Genomic DNA, 16,929 nt, shown 5'->3' on the forward strand with positions numbered 1-16,929 from the left:
CTTCTCTATTATTTCCATGTATCTGAAGTCCTAAAAGCTCTTTAAAAATTAAGTCCTTTTCTGTTTCAGGCCAGCTTTATTAGCATTTGGGAGGAAGATGATCTTGGGTGAGCCATCTGTTTTGTGTAGAGAGTGAGCGTCCAGGTTGAATTCTCTATCCTTGGGATAATCCCTGGTAAATGTCCTGTGGGAAGCTGGCAAAAAGTGCTCCTGTGTTCAGAGCTGGCTTGTACTGTAGTAATAGGATCTTGCCAGCTCCCTACCTTACCATATGATCATCCTCATTAGACGGCAGCAAAGAGAAGCTGCTTAATATGACCTGAGATAGTGGGGCATTTGAGTGGAAGAACGTGCTGCATCTGGCATGTTGCATTTGAAGAGATGCAGGCTAACTCAGAAATTAAAATTTGGAGAGAAGAATGACTAGAGAGAATTGCCTCCCTCTGTTCTTTGGAGATTTTCTCAAATCTTTCCCCTGCTGTGTGGTACCCACATGGTTTTGCTGCCTATCAGACCTGAGATATTAAGAAAGCTGTTTGGTAAAGTCTGGAGTGGGCTACTCTGGTGCCAGAGTTGGAGTGCACAGCCTGTCTGAACAGACACACATAATGAGTGCCCAAGAACAGAAAGTCCATCTGAGGAAAGACAACACATTTGTAACTTTATTGTGTGCTTGAGGGAGGAGGAGAGAAGGTTGTGAAAAATGAGGGAATGAGGGAATTGTATCTCTCTCTCTCTCCCTCCTTCTCCCTCCCTCTCCCTCCCCCCTCCCTCCTTCCTTCCCTCCCTCTCCCCCCTCTTCCCCCTTTCTCTCTCTCTCTCTCTCTCCCCCCTTCTTCCTCTTTCCCCTCTCCTCTCTCCCTCTGTCTTCCTCTCTCTCCCTCCCCCCCCTTTCCCTCCTTCTCCTAAAGGCAGGGCTCATACCTGTAATCCCTGCTACACACATGGGGAATATTTTGGTTCAAGCCCAGCTGGGGTAAAAGGTCACCAAAATCCCATCAAGGCCAGTAGTTGGGCATGGCATATGCGTGTTACCCCAGCGATTTGGGCAATGTAAATAGCAAGATTCTGGTCCAGGACACCCTGGGCAAAAAACTGATCCCTTACCTCAAAAGTGACTAATAAGTGTGAGGCTCTGGGTTCAAACCCATTACCACACACACAAAACATCCTTATAAGTCAATAAAACCTTTCCAAATCAAGTTACTTGCCCCTTCCCTCCTATATTTCTTCAGGAATGCAGTGTCACAGGGGTGGTGGGCTATTTGGAGACAAATTTTTTTCATTTTTATCTGATTTCAAGTGCTGCATTATTAGGTCTCAGGTCTTGCTTGCCAGGACTGTGGGTGACCTGCTCCTGCTAACTGAGAGATTTAAAAAAAATACGCCGCTTTTATGCTCTTTTATTTCATAAAACATTACCACTGCTCTAAATGAAATAATAGATACACATCAATCAGTGCAGTCACCTTTTATTGTTGATTCAACTACCAGGTTTCTACAGAATTCACTCTGCATTTTATTTGACTTGAACATGAATAGTCTCGGCAGACTTAATTATATTAGTGAAAAAAGCACTTTCAACAAAATTATATGCTGACATCCCATAATTCATACCTACAGATTTGTGAAACAGATTTATGTAAATCTATCAAATTACTCTAGATGACATTATTTAAAATTGAGATTTCATTTTAATGGTATTTATAGAAAAATTTTATATGAAAATTTTTACATGAACTATTTTAAAAAATAGGGCATATCAGTCCCTTCAAAGAGAGAACACTGTAACATTTGAGCATCTTGTCTTCATGAGTTTTGTGACCCATCTGGTACAGTGTAGGGACATGGGAGTCTGTAAGGGGAACTCTGTCTTAAACTGTAAGCTGTAAGGCAGACACTGTTGTTCCTTCATTTAGCTATTAGTTCATCCATTCAGTCACTCAATAATTACTACTATGTGCTAGGGCTTTGGTCAGGAACTAAGCTCAAAATGCTCTTGTTTGACAGTGTAGGGGGATGGCAACATCCAAATTATTTCACATATGTGTATAGTGCAAGAGGGTTATGGGAGGCCTAGGGAGGAAGTATATCGTGAGAATGAGGTAGGAAATGGTCTTAGAGAAAATGTCAGAAGCTCTGTGAGAGGTGTCCAGTTCTGGAGCTATATTCCAGGCTCTGGAAATGGAGGGTTCATTTTAGAATGTTTGTGTAGGACTAGGGGATGCTGATCCAGAGGGGAAGCGATCAAAAAGCACATGACCATGGTCAGGTCCCTCAGGCAACATTGTAGAGGAGGATGCTAGAAGGCTAGTGAAGGAGGCTTTTTATTGGTTGATTAGGTTAGAGTCACGATAATCAAACTCTGAGTAGTACTTGAGAATTAATGCTAATGGCAGAGGAAGAGAGATTCAATTAGCCAGGCACCAGTGGCTCATGTCTGTAATCATAGCTACTCAGGAGGCTGAGATCTGAGGGTTGTGGTTCTTAGGTAGGCCAGGTAGGATAGTCTTGAGACCTTTTATTCCAATAAACTAACAAAAGCCCAGCAATGGAGATAGGGCTCAAGTGGTGAGGTGCTAGCCTTGAGCAAAAGCAACCACCTTAGGAACAGTGCCCAGGCCTTGAGTTCAAGAACCCAGGACTAGCACCAAAACAAAGCGAAAACCACTGGCAGGATGTTGATATAGAACTGAAGCTGACTGAAAAACTCTACTGGCAAACTCCCCACCTTTCTTTTCTGGAGTTGAGAAAGAGAGCCTTATACTTGCTACACAGGCACTCTACCACCTAAGCCATATCCCTAGCTCTTTTTGGCTTTAATTATTTTTCAGATAAGATCTTGTGTTCTTGTATGGCATCATCCTTGAACCAGGATATTTTCTTTTTTATTGTTATTTTGAAGGTGATGTAGAGAGGAATTACTGTTTCATAAGTCAGGTAATAAGTACATTTCTTTTTGGACAATGCCATCCCTTCTTCCCATCTCTCCTAGTTTTTTTTCCTCCTGTCCCCATCCACAAGCTGTATAGTTTATTTTCAACATAGCATCTACTGAGTACCACTGCTACATTTGTTCACCCAACTGGACTAGAATTTTTCCATCTATACCTCTCTTGTAGATGGAAATACATATGTAAGCAACCACGAAATCCTTTTGGTCTAGATGGGGTCATGGTAACTTGTTGCCAAAGTTAGCCATGAACTCTCATCCTCCAATCTCTTTCTACAAAATAACTGGGATTTTGCACACTCTCTTTCTTTTTTTATTGTGAAAATACTGTACAGAAGAGTTACAATTACATGGGCAAGATAATGAGTACATTTTTTTATCAAGCATTGTAGCCTCCTCCTTTGTTTCCCCTTCCCATCCCTTCCCATGCACATCTCTTAATGGTTAGCCTGTGAGCTACTTCCAACTCTTGAGTCAAATATTTTCATCAAGATGAGTCCCAATCTGACTTTTATTTAAAGATCAGCCTTGTTACTTCCTCTACTTCCTATAGTTACTGCTGCTTATTTCTCCTTCTGTTACAATGCAGATTTTACTCATTTGTCTCCCTCTTTCAAGAACATAGCCTTTGCAAAGAACTTTGTTTTACACCCTCAGGCACGAGCAAAAGCAGACTTGCCATAATCATTGAATGAGTGGATACTTTATGTAGGTGAAAATCTGTAGGGTGATACTTCCCCCTCCCCCACAGCAATTTCATGTTGAGGTGGGTCTCATTTAATATTGGTTGGATAAACTTAATGCAGCAGGTTTATAATCAAGAATTATGGCAGCCTATTGCCTTTAGCTTTAAACTTACGGGGATAATTTGATATTCTGATCATTGGTAGTAATTTGAAATAGAAAAGACTAAATAAAGTGACCTTTGAAGCAGGTCTAGAAGATTGTGTATTTTTAATTAAAATATGCAATTAAATTTTTAATTAAAGTATGCTATTAAAAGCAGTGTAGGTGGCAAGGGAACGGCCGGTGCTTTTGAATTACACACAGTTTGGGATAAATTGGCATTTACTGTGGTCCCACAGTCGTGGTTTGTCACAAAATGGATTCTCGTGTTTCTTTCCGGAAGGCTGAACAGCTCTCCCTGGTTCTGTCCCATTCAGAAGCTGGTGGAGAATTTGAGCTTGTTGCTCTGTATCACTTGACCCATGGCCTTAAGCAGCTTGTGCATAACTGTTCTTATGCCATAGGCATTTGAGCAATAATTTTCCTCTTTACTGAGAAGGAATTGATCCTTCTGCGGCATATAAATTTGACCTAAAAAGAGGATACAATACTAATAGTGCTACACATACATCTGGAATATGTGTGCTGATGTGAGAATTAAAGGGGTGGACGTCAGAGGCCAATCATTGTTCAGGTAATGTCTTCCACAGGAAGTTCTAGACTCCCTGTCATGGCTCTTGGGTCAAGATTTGAATTAAAGGTCACTAAATCCTTCAAGACAAAAGTCTATAAGTAGCTTGGGCTGGTAGGACAGGATGGTTTGACCCTGTCCTTGAGTTTGTATTTTTAAAATATTAATCATACAGGCTGTTTGTGAAATCCCTTAGCTTTGTCATTTTAGATCAGAATTTTCTTCTAATCCTATAGGTTTCAAGAATGGTTATATTTATAGTTTAAATATGGCGCTTTATAATATTTTCAAAGAAGTGATTCTTGGTTTTGGTGATTGTCAGTTTGCTTATTCTAAATTCAGAGTGACTTGAAAAATAGATTTGGATGATCAGGATAAATAATGCTTGGTTTCCCAGCCTTCCCTGGTGGCTCATGTGGTAACTGAGAAGGAGAGCTGTGAAGGGTCTATCCTGTCTAAGTCATTTCTGTCAGTATTTGACTTACTACTACTTTTATTTCTTAAAAACCAGCACTTACAACCAGAAATGTGCATCATATAAGTAGATGCATTTTTACTTTGTGAAGGAAATGAATTAACAGAATGAAAAAAGATTTGCACATTATCTATGAAAAAATTGAGATAATGAGTAAATAAACATAATTTTGTTTTTGGTGTGTAATCTTAGTCAGAAAAGGCCTTGGTGACATGATATATTGAAGGCATATTGAAGACAGTCTGGGTTCAGGTGTAAAGGAGATGTGGACTAGAGTATCAGTTGAGTTCCTGACTTTGCTGCTTTGTACCTTCTTCTGAGTTTGAAGAGGCTGATTGGATTTGCCAACCCTCAGATACTGTTTGTTGCATTTTAAGGAGAAGAATTAAAGTGGGATTTGCCAACCCTCAGATACTGTTACATTTTAAGGAGAAGAATTAAAACAAAATACATTAGTGTGAAGTTCCACTAAGGAGTAAATAGATACCCTGTTACCTATAAGATGGGAATGGGTAGACTTCTGTGATGTCTACATGTATGCTATACATACATCAAATAAATATTTGTGGATTTAGCTAACTCACAGTATGTCTGAAAAGATCTACTTGCCTTGTGCTCATGTCAGGATTTGACTTTAACATGCTAACAGGGGATTTAAGAGTATACCTATATAGCAACAAATGTCTCTTTCCAACTATTCTGCCTAGAACAATAGTAAAATTTTGTTTATTTAAAATGCATTCTAAGTATCTGGTAGCCTTCTTTATAATAATGCCACTAGTGAAACACAAAACTTTGACAAGTAGGAGAGGTTATTTGGGGTAAATAGTGCATCTGCACATGATCAGTTTATAAGTAGTAGAAATACGCTAACCCTGATTTTTATAAGCAAATCAGTCAAAGACCCTCTGAGCAGATGGGCTCTCTGATGGTGACATTTGTCTCTGGTTAAATGCATAATGTCATTAAGATTCTCACTGATTTGCTTAGCAAACCTTCACATGTCTGTAGTGTGCTTGGAGTAAGGACCAGGATAACCTGGAGAAGATAAGCAGGAATTGAGCAGAAGGGGATTTTTTTCTTTTTCTTTTAAATTTTATTGTCAAGGTGATGTACAGAGGGGTTACAGTTACACAAGTAAGTAGTGATTACATTTCTTGTCTAAGTTGTTACCTCCTCCCTCATCTTTTACCTCTTCCCCCCATCCCCAAATTGTACAGATCATTTCCAACATACTGTCTTGTGAGTATTGCGGCAGCATAGGTTCCCACTTTGACCCCTGTCTCACAATTTTGTTGTTCTCCTTAAGGAGCCAATGAACTGCTTCTTGAAGTAGTGGATTGTATGGAAGTTTTCAGAAAAGGGACCACCATGTATGTTTTAGAAATGAAACTGTAAAAAAGTTGGTTTTCCTTGTACAGCGACTTCACATCACCAGCATGTGATGACTCCTACGGCTCCGAGAAGCCCTAATAGCCCTGGGTGTTCTTTCAACATGGAAACAGTGATTTCTCAATTTGAATGTGCATTAGAGTCATCAAGATTTTAGAAAGCACCTTCTATGTTCATATCAGAACAATAGATCAGGAATCTCAGAGGCATCAGCATTGTTTTCAAAGCTTTCTAGATGATTCTACCACAATTAGAAGTTGCAGAAATGTGGGTGGAAGGGAAAGTGCTGTTAGAAAAGAAAGTTAATTCTGGCACTATTGGTAATTTGGTTTCTCTAACAGAATAGCAGTGTGACAAAATGACACATTATGGTATTTGGCTTGCCTGCCTTATCCTTGTCTGAATGTCCTTTGTAGCATCTTACTGATAGAACTTTAAATCAATATGCTTGAACTACTTAGCATGTAGTTATGTGATTTTTCCATGTTCTCTTTTGACTAGGGTGAGTCACTTTATTGATAACACGAGTTGTCATCATCCCCTCAGAGATGCAGTTATATCAAAATTACCATTTTAGAGATAAAGGAACTCCAGTTTAGAGAGGCGTAGTAGATTTTCTAAAGTCACACAGTAAATGAAAGAGCTGGGACCAGAACTTACATGTGTCTGTCTCCAAATCCCATATTCTCCCCCATTGTAAGCTGACTCTTTGTATTGTGCTAATTTTGAATCTAATCAATGGCAGTTTAAATGCAACACATTTCATTTGTGGACTTTCTGTACACATTAGACATTATAAATGTTTATTCAATTCCTGAATGCTTGAAAAGACAATAGTTTGACATGGAACTTTTTTTGGGTAGAATTGTCAGTAAAATCTGTGAATTTTAGTATAAGGGAAACCTATCAACTTTTATCTCTCTCCTTTCTCAACTCTCCCCTTTCTTAATTTTATTATTTCAAATTTTGAGTGTTGAACATCAAACCCAGGGCTTTGTTCATGTTTGACATTTTACCTAAAAGCTCATCTGTCTTTAACCTTTTGTAAAAGACAAGAAAACATTTTGTTAAGAAAAGGTGTATGCTAGCCATGATTTTTCCAGACTCTAATCATGGTCCTCAAAAATACAGTCACAAATTTTCATGTTTATTAAGAACCTTATTTCATTCATTAGGAACCATACATTAGAATACCCAAGGTGTCTATTCTACATTCTCATATTCAAAATTACTTGGACCAATGGGTCCTTATCAATAAAAATCTCTGCCTTCTCTAAAAATTGATACATAACTAGAGCCAAGTGCTTTCAGTCCTAGTACGCAAGAGGCAGAGGATTGTGATTTGAAGCCAGCCTGAGCTTTGAAAAACTCATGAAATGCCATCTTCAAAATAACCAGCAAAAAGCCAGGCTGAAGAAATGGCTCAAGCGATTAGAGAGCCAGCAGAGCAAGTTGAGGGAGCACAGGCCTGAGTTCAACAACAGATGCAAACAAAAACATGCAGAAATAGTATTTAATAAAGTGTTTGGTCCTTCCAGGAAAATGACAGTTGTGTAACCTTTTCTTATTATACCTTTTTGGTTCTCACCTTTTCAAACTGAGAAACTTGCCTGTGGTTGAAAATTTGAGATGTTTTGGAAAGGCTCTCCTTATATGTGTGTTCTGCTGATCCCCACTGCTGGACACCTCTAAATTTCTGAGAGTTGGACACTATTGAGGTAGAAGTGAAAGGGCTCAGGAAACATGAAGGAAAACTACCACAACAAAAGTCTTGGGTAGGACTAATTCTTACTCCAAATGTTTTCTCTGTCTTATTTTTTTCTTTCTCACATTTTCTTGTTGGTTGTGATATCCTCAGTGTAAATCTCTTTCTGTACATATTTTTCTGTTTTAATTAGCTAGGTCAAAAACCCTCTAGAAAATTTGAGTCCACCACTAAAGTAAATGTATGTAGAAGCAGTCATGCTTCAGAAACACACATTCTGAGATAAGCTCTGGCATGCAGTTTTTTCATTGCATGGACATCATCAAGTGTACTTACACAGGCCTAGTTTGTTGTATAGGTTGGTCACCTTTTGATGCGGCTGAGACATGGAGCACACAGTATATATGAGGTTGTTTGTGCATAATGTTGTGTAGTAAACTTAAATGAACAGAAGGATTGCAATCTAATGATTAGAAAATATAGAAATACATAGTTCAGTAGTAGTTATTTATTGTTGGCAAGAGTATATCCTGTGCACACTTGTGTGTGCTGTACTTGGATATGATTCATGCTGTAAGTTCATACCGCATTATAACAAGCGCAAGTAATGCACTGTGCAGTGATGTCACCACAGCTATGATGTCACTAGGTGAAAGGAAATTTTCAACTCTATAAGAATCTTAAGGAATTACCAGCTTATATGCTGCCCATTCTTGTCCAACATGGTATATGGCACATGAATGTGCATACACATACATAAACTTGCACGTGATTTGTACCATTTTAAACTTGGAAATAATTGTTCTTGCCAAAAGTTGTACATGTATCAGAGCACAGGAAACTGCCAGAGCCTAGACTGATTTTTTTTCCCCCTCATTTAATAACAGAAGAAAATGAACCTGGTGAGATCTGGCCCTTTAAGCTCTTGCCAGTAGTAGCTCAGCAGAGACTCGTACTCAGTTTCTGCAGCCAGATGTTGCCCTGCTGCTAGTCTGGCTCAGGAAAGCTGTGTGTGAGGGACTATATGACTTTTAAGCGGTACTGTTTATGGTATTCTCCCTGATGTTTACGTTCGTAAATACAGTAGACAGAAGAGGGGAAAATGACCACTATGTGTGTATTCCTGGAAGAATTAATAGAAAGTTGCTTTTTGGTGTGAATGACAAGACCAATATGACTGTGTGTAGAACTAATGTTTGGCTTTTTCCCCTTCCCTTTCATCAGGGCAGAGCTTGGGATATGGCTTTGTGAACTACATTGACCCCAAGGATGCAGAGAAAGCTATCAACACTCTGAATGGATTGAGACTTCAAACCAAAACAATAAAAGTATGTTTCAACATTTAAAAAAATTGACTTATATACTGAAAGTTTAAAAAATTAAGGGTTATTTTTAGTTCTTTATTTTAGGCCCATGAAAACACTACTCTGTGTGACATAGTATTTTTACGTTTGTTTTAGTATAGGGGATCTTTATTCATATAATCATTCACATATTAACAAAGGGACAGACCATTAATGTTCTTACTTAAGTATCTTTTGAGGCCAACTTAATTAAATCTCCTTCCCTTGTAAGAATCACTTCCTGAACAATCTGAAAGATCCTTAGACTTGTCTGAGCTCAGGCTTTGGTGGAAATGTTTTCTAAGAGGTCAAGTAGTAGATATATGAATTTGCAAGTTAATAGAGTCTTGTTACAACTTTTCATTTCTGCCCTTGAAGCAGAGTGAAGTGGCTAATAAAAGTTTATCTATGAGCCCTGAAACTTGAATTTCATTGAGGGTTGTTAGTAAATGTTAAAATACATGAAATAAGCCGGTGCTGGTGGCTCACGCCTGTAATCGTAGCTATTCAGGAAGCTAAGATCTGAGGATCTCGGTTCAAAGCCAGCCAGGGCAAGAAAAGTCTGTGAGACTCTCATCTCCGATAAACCACTAGAAAACTGGAAGTGGCACTGTGGCTCAAGTGGTAGAGCACTAGCCTTGAGCTGAAGAGCTCAGGGACAGTGCTAGGCCCAGAGTTCAAGCCCCATGACTGAAAAAAAAATACATGAAATACTAGTAATTTACTACCAAATTACTAATTACTATTAATGTCTTTCTGAATATTCTCTTCTCCACAGTTTAAATATGTAAAAACCACTCTTAGCTCCTGGGTCATGCAGTAAGCGTGGCAAATTTCGCTTTTGTGGTAGGACTGTAGTTGATTTTGTCTTGGCAGACTCAGCTTTCTTTGAGGAGACTTAACTAGAAAGCTTACATGACATACAAGTCATTTTTCCCTGTTATATTTTTTCTTTTCAGGATGTATGGCAAATGATTTTGTGGATATTTTTAGCTTTTGTGTGTTCTTGAAATTCTTACATGGATTCTCTCCGGATAAGAAGTTGATCTAGTCCACAGCATAGATTTCTTTTCCTTTATAAGATACAAGGAATGCTGCCTCTTGCAAATTGTTGACATTTGTATCATCAATTCACTCACTTCTGTCTAGTGCAGACAATGTGAGTCAGTCACAGTGCTCTTTCTCATTTGAATCTAGATATGGATCCCAAATATTTTCCTGAATAACATTCCACACAATCCTATCATTTAACTCGAGTTGGAGACTGAAACCAGCTCAGATTCTAGTTTGAAGTGCTGAGGGGAGTTAGTCAAGGCTGATTGTGGCATCCATCTTGTTTAGAGACTTGTCTTGAAGATTTCTACTCATATTTTTTTCAGTTATCTGGAAATGCAGTGTCATCTTTGTGCTTAAAAGTTCTCTTAGAATTGTCAGTTAAGGTAATTTGTTAGCCTTGGGTAGTTTTGACACCTCATTCTTTATATTTATTGCCCCTTCGGAAAAATTCCTGTCAGCTCTTTTTCATCTCAAGGAAACTTCATGGTGGCCCCTAAGTATACTTACATATAAGATATTTAAGAATTATGGACATTTCTTAGTTAAGAAAATGTTCAATGAAAACATTCATTCTTTAATCAGAAAATAGTCTGATTATTGTGTTATCAGAATTCATGCAAAAGAAATAGATTCCTAATATTGCCAGATTTAAATAAAGATTTAAATTTGTAGTATCTTTTTTTTCCATTCAGAATTGTTTTTCCTTTAAGTGACCACGTTTTCTGCATTTTTTTGATCAAGAGATTAATCTTTTAATAGTACTATTAAGTAATAACAAAGTACTTTTTAAAAAATAGCATCCTTTATCCAGTTACCTTCAGGCTTATTTACGTGTTCTCTGTCAAGTGCACATTTTAGCAGACTTCCTCTTCCTCAGCTCAAATGAGCAGTAGTCCTGGAAATCAGTTAGTCCTAATTCTGAGGTCCTGAGTTGTGGTTACCAAACAAAAAAAGACCTTGATAGTTGAAATGACTCATTCAGGAAATACCCTTTCCTTCTGTTCTGTTAAGTACTCATTTCATTTTTAGAGAGTCACTTCTTTTGCCATACATACTTCCTAAGATCCAGAGAATGGTGAAACCAAAGGAAACAGTTCACCACTGAAGAAATGTCTATGACCTTAAGGGACACATTGGTGACAGCTGCTTCCTTACTATCCTCAGTTTGGCCTTCTCTCTTCAGACCCAAATGCTTGGGCTGAGGATGTGGAAGGAAGAACAGTAATGCTTTGTGGATTTATACTGGGACATCTGCTACTTCTGATTTTTCTACAATGTGAGTGGGGGTAATAGGCAAGCAGTAGACTACATCTTTCCCAACCCCCATTTGGTTCTTGTAAAAATATCAGTTAACAGCTGGTATCCTCAATTTGGCCCAGATTTCTCTGAAAGGCAAAGCAGACCACTTTCCAAAACTGTATACCCACCATTTCTTTTTACTCTTTTTTCTTTTTCTCTCCCCAATGGGTTTATGATATTAATACAAGGTCATGAGCCAGGTTTTTTGAGTATTATCAGCTTTAAACAGTTTTTAGAGGCTACTTGTATGTCTTGTCAATTCCTGGGATGCTATTCCATAAATCAGTCTCCTTTTTTTCCCCTCCTCCAATCCATCTTGATGATGACTGTCAGGATAATCTTACAGAACGTCACTTACTTCTCACTCTGGTTTCACTACTCTTTCTCTATATCACTTGGTTCAGCTTTGGAGCCGTGAGGTCAGTGTTCCTACTGTTCTCCAATGGAGACAGACTGGCTCCTCACTGACAAGTGTGTCTGATTCCAAGCTTGTATGTGCTCTTAGGAGGCTTGCCTCTTATTGTACCTTTTCCTGCTTACTTCTAGTTGAATGATACACAGTCCTTCTGGAGTCCTGCCTTCACTTCTGTCAGGCTGTGTGGTTCCAACTCAAACTGGGCTCTCCTTTCTTTGACATCTGTTTTCTTTGCTCATGAGGCACAACAGAAGTTTTGTGATTAACATGACCCAGATGTAATTTTTAGTCTTAAGCAGTCCTCTCTGTTGCAAGTAAAAGAGGAGAGCTTGATGGACTTAGTGTTGCCCAAGAGTAAGTCATGTAGTTGAATACAGAGCTGTGATTACAACTCTGGTTTTCTGATACTTCAACAAAACGTCATGCATCATGCTTATACTTTAATGAGCACTAAAGATTATTTACTGTATCCTTTGTATACAGCTGTTTGGGTAGTTCTTGAATTTTGATTTCTTTTTTTTTGGGGGGTAGTTGGGAGGTCCAGTGGGTGTTCTTTTTTTTTTAATAAGTTTTTTTTTTTATTGTGAAAATACTGTACAGAGGGGTTACAATTACATGAGCAAGGTAATGAGTACATTTCTTATCAAGCATTGTTGCCTTCTCCTTTGTTTTTTTCCCTACAATCCTTGCCTCTGTTCTGTCTTCTAAGCCACCTAACAGTTAGTATGAAATGCTGAAATTCCTGGTTATTAGAATATTGAAACAATGAATAAAGTTCCTTTAAAGTAGCTTATTTAGGAGTGTCTCCTGGAGTTTCCTAATGGCATTAACTTCTCCATAGGCCTTGTGTAAAATATAGTATATTTAACAAATGACACCTATTTGGTATTTTTGCAGTGATTGAAGCAGAATTTTTAGGCATTATGAGATCCTAGAGCAGTTGTTTGCATACGTGGTTACATTATAATCATAAGAAGAGTAATTTAGGAATATAGATTTAAGGATCCACTTCAGATCTGTTAGATCTATTAGATCTGCCTTAGATAAGATCAGGCTCTCCTTTTTAGTAAACTTTCAAAATAATTTGTATCAAAAAGCCTATTAGACACCACTAAAATGGAACTCTTCGTAATCCTAGCTATTTTGGAAGCTGAGATCTGAGGGTCACTATTCAAAGCCCAGGCAGGAAAATCCATGAGACTCTTTTCTCCAAATAACCACCTAAAATCCGGAAGTAGAGCTGTGGTTCAAAGTGATAGAGTGGGAAGTGGTGCTGTGGCTCAAGCAGTAGAGTGCCCACCTTGAGCTGAAGAGCACAAGGAGAGTGCCCAAGCCCTGAGTTCAAGCCCCATGACCGACTAAATAAATAAATAAAGTGATAGAGTGCTAGTCTTGAGCCCCAAAGCTCAAAGACAACACTCAGGCCTTGAGTATAAACCCCAAGACTGACAAAAAGAGATCTAATTTGGTCTTGATTAGATAGATCTTTTCCTTAGTCACTCTGGCATATACCAGACTAAAATTGCCTAAAAATTTACCTAAAATTATTAATAGGAAATACCATTATTAAAATCACTATTTAAGCACATATAGAAAAAATATTCAAATATTGGGATATTAGTTACATCTGTGCCTTACAATGTTCATTTTGACAGTAATTAAAGCTATTAAATATATGGTACTATAAGTTTATACCTTTTCTTAATTACTGTTTTTTAATTAGAAATGTCACATTTGCATTTTTTTCCTGTTTAGCATGAACTGGATGCTTAATGTAGAACTATATCTCTGAGATTGTACTACTGATTACCCATGTTGCTAATGGAACTTAACTGGCTGTGTATTCTTGGACAAGTTCTTTTTAAGTTCCCATTTATAGGTCTAAAATGATAAGCATTCTTAGTCAAAATCCAAAAATTTCATGTCATGACAGCACAAGTAGAGAATTCCATACCATATAACTCTATCATGAACAAAAGGATTAGAAATGCTGTATAACATGACTTTCATGTTACATATATAAGATGCATATGAAACATAAGTGCATTTCATGTTATTTAGACTTGTGTCCCATTAATTTGTAAGATTTCTCATTATGCTTATTCAAGCATTCCCAAATCAGAAATACCTGAACACACCATGGTCCCCGTCATTTTGAGTAAGGAATATCAACCTGTAATTATCAAAATAATTTATAAGTTAATTTATACTATTAAGATATTCTGATAGTGTCTATTATATATATTTTTAGGGAGAGCAGTGTTTCATTGTCTGTACCAAATTTCATAAGAAAGTGCAACTTTTTCTTCTTATTCTTTTATTGAGAGAGTCTCACCATGTAGCTCAGGCTGATTTTGGACTTGAGATCTTCCTGTTTTGGCCTCCCAAGTGTTGGGATTGTAGGTGTGAATAGGACACCTGGCTAATTTGTAAAAATAAACCAACCTTTATCCCATGGGATGATAGAGTTAGTGAAATGCAACATCATAGCCTGAGTTTTAACTTTTTTCCTCTACCAAGGTGGAAACTTAGCAATTGCCATAACAGTTGTGTTACATACTTTCTATCTCTAGCTCCTTTTGCTAGAGGGTTATTATGATGCGACTGGATTTAATTTATCACTGTAAATTCTTCTATACAGTTTATTTCTATTAGGAAATATTCTTGAGGTGTCATGTGCAGAAGTTCCTATTGTAGGGAAGTGGGGGGTGGGCGGAGAGCCCAGGAACCGGAATGTGCAGAATATGTGGTGGGTGATCTATTAACATACCTGTACTGTACCAGTACCAAAACCCAGTGCCAGAACTCTGAATGTTCATGCATGTCTAGCAGCTAGAGCAGAAAGCAGGGTGGGAGACCCTTGTAGATACCACCCCTAGAGTGGAGAGGGATTGTAAAAGGTGAGCTTGCCATGCAAAGGACACTGTGATTATATTCCTTAGGTAGGGAGATCCACCATGTTTTAGGAAGAGCAGTGATGGGATTGATTTCTCTATTCACTGGGAAAGTCCTGTTAGACACCTTGACCTACTCTACAAGTTTTCCTACTTACATAGTTTATCTCCTGTGATGGTACAAAGTATAGAAATGTGGAAATCATCTTTTATAACACAGCCATTATTTCAAGACTTGTCTATGAGCTCTTATTTACCTTTACTTGAACACAGTTGCACACTTTGGAAATAATAGTTTTAAAGATAGGCCACAAATTTGTTGACAATTTAGGAGATGCAACTTTATAAAGGCCTAGTCACATCACTGTTTGTGGACGAACAAAATAATAGAAAAATACTGTGCTAGAGATATGGGCAAAAATGAAATGTTGAGTAAGTGGCCTTTTTATCTTAATTAAAAATAATAAACACAGACTAAGTACATGCTTTCCTATTGTCATTTTTTTGTGTGTGTGTGATATTGAGATTTCACCCAGGACCTTGTGGGTAGTTATTCTACCATTTCAGCCACATCCCAGTCCTCCTAAGTTCATTTTTTTTTTTCTTTTTGGTCGGTCGTGGAGCTTGAACTCTAGGCCTAGGTGCTGTACCTCAGCTCTTCAGCTCAAGACGAGCACTCTACCACTTGAGCCACAGAGCCACTTCCAGTTTTTCTGGCGGTTTATTGGAGATAAGAGTCTCTTTCTTGCTCGGACTGGCTTTGAACCACGATCCTCAGATCTCAGCCTCCTGAGTAGCTAGGATTATAGGCGTGAGCCACCAGTGCCTGGCCCTAAGTTCTTTTTAACTTGTGGTCTGACAATCCAGAGCCTTGTTTCAAGGTTCAAGGTGTAGCATTTTGCTGCATCTGTTCCTCAGAAGCCACAGTGCATTTAAATAAAGTTGTTACATCTATGTGTTCTCCAGTTTACAGTTTTTATTTGAAGTGAGAAATAATAGATGATCTTTTAAATTAATGTGGTATGTACATAATAAGCGATTTACATTTTTCAGGATGCTCATTATCTTTTTTTTATTTTTATTTTTATTTTTTGTCAGTCGTGGGCCTAAACTCTGGGCCTGGGCACTGTCCCTCAGCTCTTCAGCTCAAAGCTAGTGCTCTACCACTTGAGCCACAGCACCACTCCCGGCTTTTTCTGCTAATGTGGTACTGAGGAATTGAACCCAGGGCCTCATGCATGCAAGGCAAGCACTCTACCACTGAGCCACCTTCCCAGCCAGGATGCTCATTATCAACACATGAAACCCTCAGTTTTTTTTTCCTCACCTTGATGTGGGTAGGTAGCTAGTCAGAGCCAGACCATGTTTGTTTTAGATCTGTTGTATACCTCTAAATGTCTTCCAAAGTGAGAATTAGATGGATACTTGGATATTCCTAGAATATCCAACTTGTCATTCTTTGAGTAGATTTTTTTTTTAGATATTTCTTTCCAAATTTGATAAAGCAGAAGTCTCTGCTTGTGGGTCATAAGGTTATTTATGGTAGAAGTTTTCTGTAGTCAAAAGTATCCACCTCCCTCTAGAGGAGTCATTTTGTTACCCAAGCATGCTCTGTTGGATGTGTCTCTGTATCACAAAATCCCAGACATTTCTTTCACAGCCAGTGTAGAGAATTTCAGGTTTTATAGATGCTTGCATTAGAGTTGGGTGAAAGATTTGGGACAAGTGATCTAACTTCCCAAGAAGGAGCTCTTAGTTCTTTCTTTTTTTACTGTAATTTCAGAGCACTTCATTCATTTTTTTTTAGGATTTTTTTAGACAGAGTCCCTGCATAGCCCAAGCTGGCTTTACACTGGTACCATCCTTCTGCCTCTGCCTCATGAATGTCAGGATTACAAGTGTGTGCTACACATTTGGAGAAGACTTTTTTCATCTTTGTGCATGTATCAATTCATGTAGCAACAAACTGTGGACTCTGAT

At 38.2% G+C, this 16,929-nt stretch overlaps 1 protein-coding gene across 8 annotated transcripts in view; it reads left to right on the plus strand.

Annotated features, from left to right (window-relative positions):
• Elavl2 (ELAV like RNA binding protein 2) overlaps positions 1 to 16,929 on the plus strand; it is a 164,699-nt gene that overhangs the window by 116,707 nt on the left and 31,063 nt on the right. For all 8 annotated transcript variants that reach the window (XM_042692917.1, XM_042692910.1, XM_042692912.1 and 5 more), the window contains one exon: positions 9,167 to 9,270. In XM_042692917.1, coding sequence (XP_042548851.1) covers positions 9,167 to 9,270 — 104 coding nt within the window. The remainder of the gene's footprint in view (positions 1 to 9,166; positions 9,271 to 16,929) is intronic.

The sequence above is a fragment of the Dipodomys spectabilis genome, unplaced genomic scaffold, assembly GCF_019054845.1.
Source record: "Dipodomys spectabilis isolate Male_0828 unplaced genomic scaffold, ASM1905484v1 ptg000158l, whole genome shotgun sequence".
NCBI classification, from domain to species: domain Eukaryota; kingdom Metazoa; phylum Chordata; class Mammalia; order Rodentia; family Heteromyidae; genus Dipodomys; species Dipodomys spectabilis.